The sequence below is a fragment of the Pygoscelis adeliae genome, unplaced genomic scaffold, assembly GCF_000699105.1.
Source record: "Pygoscelis adeliae isolate BGI_AS28 unplaced genomic scaffold, ASM69910v1 Scaffold13, whole genome shotgun sequence".
NCBI lineage: Eukaryota > Metazoa > Chordata > Aves > Sphenisciformes > Spheniscidae > Pygoscelis > Pygoscelis adeliae.
The window spans coordinates 342,502-345,681 of record NW_008824499.1 but is presented as its reverse complement, the minus strand read 5'-3'; the positions used below and the strand labels follow the sequence as shown (position 1 = coordinate 345,681).

General features: G+C 60.9%; 1 protein-coding gene across 1 annotated transcript in view; it reads right to left on the bottom strand.

Annotated features, from left to right (window-relative positions):
* The window catches only part of RASGRF1 (Ras protein-specific guanine nucleotide-releasing factor 1), a 45,606-nt gene that overhangs the window by 1,399 nt on the left and 41,027 nt on the right, over nucleotides 1-3,180 (bottom strand). Inside the window, exons 25-26 of the mRNA XM_009321423.1 lie at nucleotides 2,724-2,841; nucleotides 2,299-2,367 (exon numbers count right to left, since the gene is read on the bottom strand). Of these exons, the coding sequence (XP_009319698.1) occupies nucleotides 2,299-2,367; nucleotides 2,724-2,841 (187 nt within the window). The remainder of the gene's footprint in view (nucleotides 1-2,298; nucleotides 2,368-2,723; nucleotides 2,842-3,180) is intronic.

Here is a 3,180-nt window from a genome sequence, read left to right as displayed (position 1 = left end):
ACATCTGCTCTGGTGCTAGCAGAAAATCTGCTTGCAATTCCTGGAAGATTTTTCCCAAATTACTTTTTGGCCTCATTAGCCGTGCGGTGTGTGCAGCTGATCCCGAAGAGGGGCACAGCCGTGCCAGGGCAAGGTGCCGCGTCTGGGGTTCGGAGCCGGCCGGTGTGAGGAGCAGCCGGCAGCAGGGCCTCTGCCCGGGAAGTGCCAGCAGTGCAGAGGGGGCTTCATCCCATCACCCACAAGACCCTCCGGGAGCTTCTGTGCGGCTGTATCCCACCTCTGCAGGGAGACAGGGCGATGTGCAGCCATGCACGGCACCACCTGCACTACCCTTCCCCGCTGCACTTGGCGTTGGCTGTTTTCAGCTGGGTTTCCCAGAGCTTTCGCAGACGCTGATCTTGTTCCTCAGCAAGAGAGGCCGGGAGGAGGCAGGGGTTACCTGGGGTGCCCAGTTGGGAAAAGGCTGCAGCATGAGCCCAGCCCCAGGCAGGTACCGGCAGTGCGGAGGGTAGGGCTGGGGCTGCCCAGCGCTGCAGAGGCTAAAATCAGAGCCTGTGGCCCCTCCACCTCTGCCAGCCCGGCCAGGAGTTGCAGTCCAGAGGGACTCGGGCTACTCCTGCCACCGCACACGAAAACTGGTGTCATCAGATTGGAGGGCGGTTTGGCCCAGCCCGATTGCCAACAACGCAGCAGCCAGGGCACTGGGCAGGTTCGGCAGATGCCTGCAGGGCAGCAGCACTGTTTCAGGAGGGTTTGCTGTTTCTGGAGAACAGCAATGCCAGCGACAGCGGAAACCCCTACAGCAACCAGCCCAGTTCCTGGGTGGCTCTGCAGTGCTGTGGCAGAGGAAGTGCCAGGGCGGCTGAGACCTTTCATCTCATCACATGTGTGGGGGCCACCACGAGGCGGAGGCCACCCAGCACCAGGCCGCGGGGGGCAGTGGGACATGTTCTGCTCCCAGCCTGCACCCCCAGCCTGGGGAGGGGGATGCTGCTATTTCTCAGCATCTCCAGGGTGGGCCCTGCCAGTGCTGGGATAACTCAGCTGTGCGCAGGCCCATGGGAGCCGCAGGCCAATGGGAGCGGCCCACGGGAGCAACCCACGGGGGGGGCCCAGGGGGACGCAGAGCCTGGCCCTGCTCTGTGCAAAGCCTGCTGCAGGGAAAGGGGGGCACTGAGGGAGGGGCAGCCTCTGTGCCATGGCCCGGCTGTGCAGGCAAGGAGCAGTGCATGCATTTTATAAACACACAGAGCAGCCCCAGGAGCACTCTGGCCATCTGCCACGCTGCCCGCCCTGCCCGACGGCTGTCACATCCAGGCATAGCTGCTGTCTACAGCAATGCCTCCACTGCAGTATCCTGGGGGAGGCACAGGGAAGCCTGCTGCGGCCCCTGCAGCTGCCCTCCGTCCCCTGCACCACTGCCGACAGCCTCCAGCAAGGCACAGGCACTGCTCCTGGCGCAGAGGCACCAGCCACGCTCCTGCTGCAGTGGATGGGCAGCAAATGGCAAGGGAGCATAGGGCACGAGGGCAGCGGTCCCAGGAGCCACTGACACTTGTTACTCATTCCCGTGGAAGGGCCCCATGGATGGGGAAAGGTACAGCTTCTCGTTCCACCTCCAGGTAAAACACGAGCTCCAGCTTAGTTCAAGACCCACGCTCTTGCAGCGCACAGGTCTCTGCCTCAGGCACCACTTGCCCGAAAGCAGCTCACAGTGGAGGACAGCTCCATCCCCAGGGCCCACCCGCTCCCCGGGAGCCCTTTCAGGCTGCTCCCTTGCCATGCTGCCCAACCACAGCCACGCTCCAGCCCCAACTTGGCAAGACCGTGCTGGGCTGCTGACCTTGTGCCCACGATCGCGGCAGCTTGCAGAAAGAACCAGAGGGAAAGGGCAGTCCTGTTTGCTGGGAAGAAATGGCAGCAAAGCTAGGGACAGGCCCGGAAAGCACTGACTTGTTCTGGCCAAGGCTCGGATGGCGGGAAGCCACATCCTTTTGCTCTGCCAGCAATACTGCGTGGGTGATGAGCTCCTTATGGTTTGCGTGGCAGGGCACACACACGCCGAGAGGAGCAGGGAGATCACTACATGTCTCTTGTGCCTGTTCCCCCTCCATTATGCCTCACTTGACACAAGCCCCCACACCTGTACTGGTTCTGCTAGCGTTTTCTGTCTTAAATTTCTTACAGAAGCATCGTATCTTCCCCAAAGGAGCTGCCAGAAATTGAGGCTTAGTCGCTGTGATTTGAGAGGGAGACGAGGAGGAGAGGGAGTGTGTGGCTCTTGGGACAAGGCCGTACCTTCGGCTGGTGCTCAATCTTGTAGGAGGTTTGCTGGAACTGGCGGATCTCTCTTATGATGTGCGAAATCTGTCCGGAGATAAAACAGAGAAGCTGTTTACAGCACAGCCATCACCACCAGCACTGCGTCCCAGCACCTGGGATGGCGACGGGCAGCCAGTGGAGCGCACTTCACCCACACCTTTCAACCACAGCACGATGCAAAGGGCTTTTTTGTTTCTTCCAGACACATCCCTCACCAGGGACAACCCCGGCTGCATGTGTGCGTGCAGGGGGATGTGTGTGGCCGCCTGGTGCTGAGTGGATGACGGCCGGCTGTGGGGACTGCGTGGCGTGGGCACAGACCTGGCCAGCACTGCGGCACCAAGCCACATCGCTCCAACCCGGCCCCCACACGCCCACCTCAGTGGGGCTGGGGGACTCACCATCCTCATTTTGGAGAAGTTCACCAGGCCATCCTCAGTGTAATTCGGGGTCCCCTCCTCGATGAATGCCAGGTCAGTCAGGTACATTCCCAGGTAGGGGACGCACGGAGGGTCACAACTTTGGGAGCAAACCAGAAACAAATAAGAAAGAAAACTGCCTTACTCTGGGGCTTTGGAGCCAGGAGGAGGGTTGGACTCCACAGTTAGCAGAATTTGAAGGATTCTTTCTAATATACAGAAACCCTAGAAGGAAGCTTCTCCCCGGGAAGGCTGCTGGTCTCCTGGGCCGCATCCTGCAGTCGCTGTCCCCGCAGGCAGGGCAGGACAAGCACGAGCTGTGGCCGTGCCCCGCACGAAGCTGCGGGCTGCAGGAGGTGAGTTGGGGACAGCTTCGGCAGAGAGTTGGAAAGACCTTTTGAAGCTTCCCCTGCTGGCCTTGGCCCCCACAGCCAGCAAA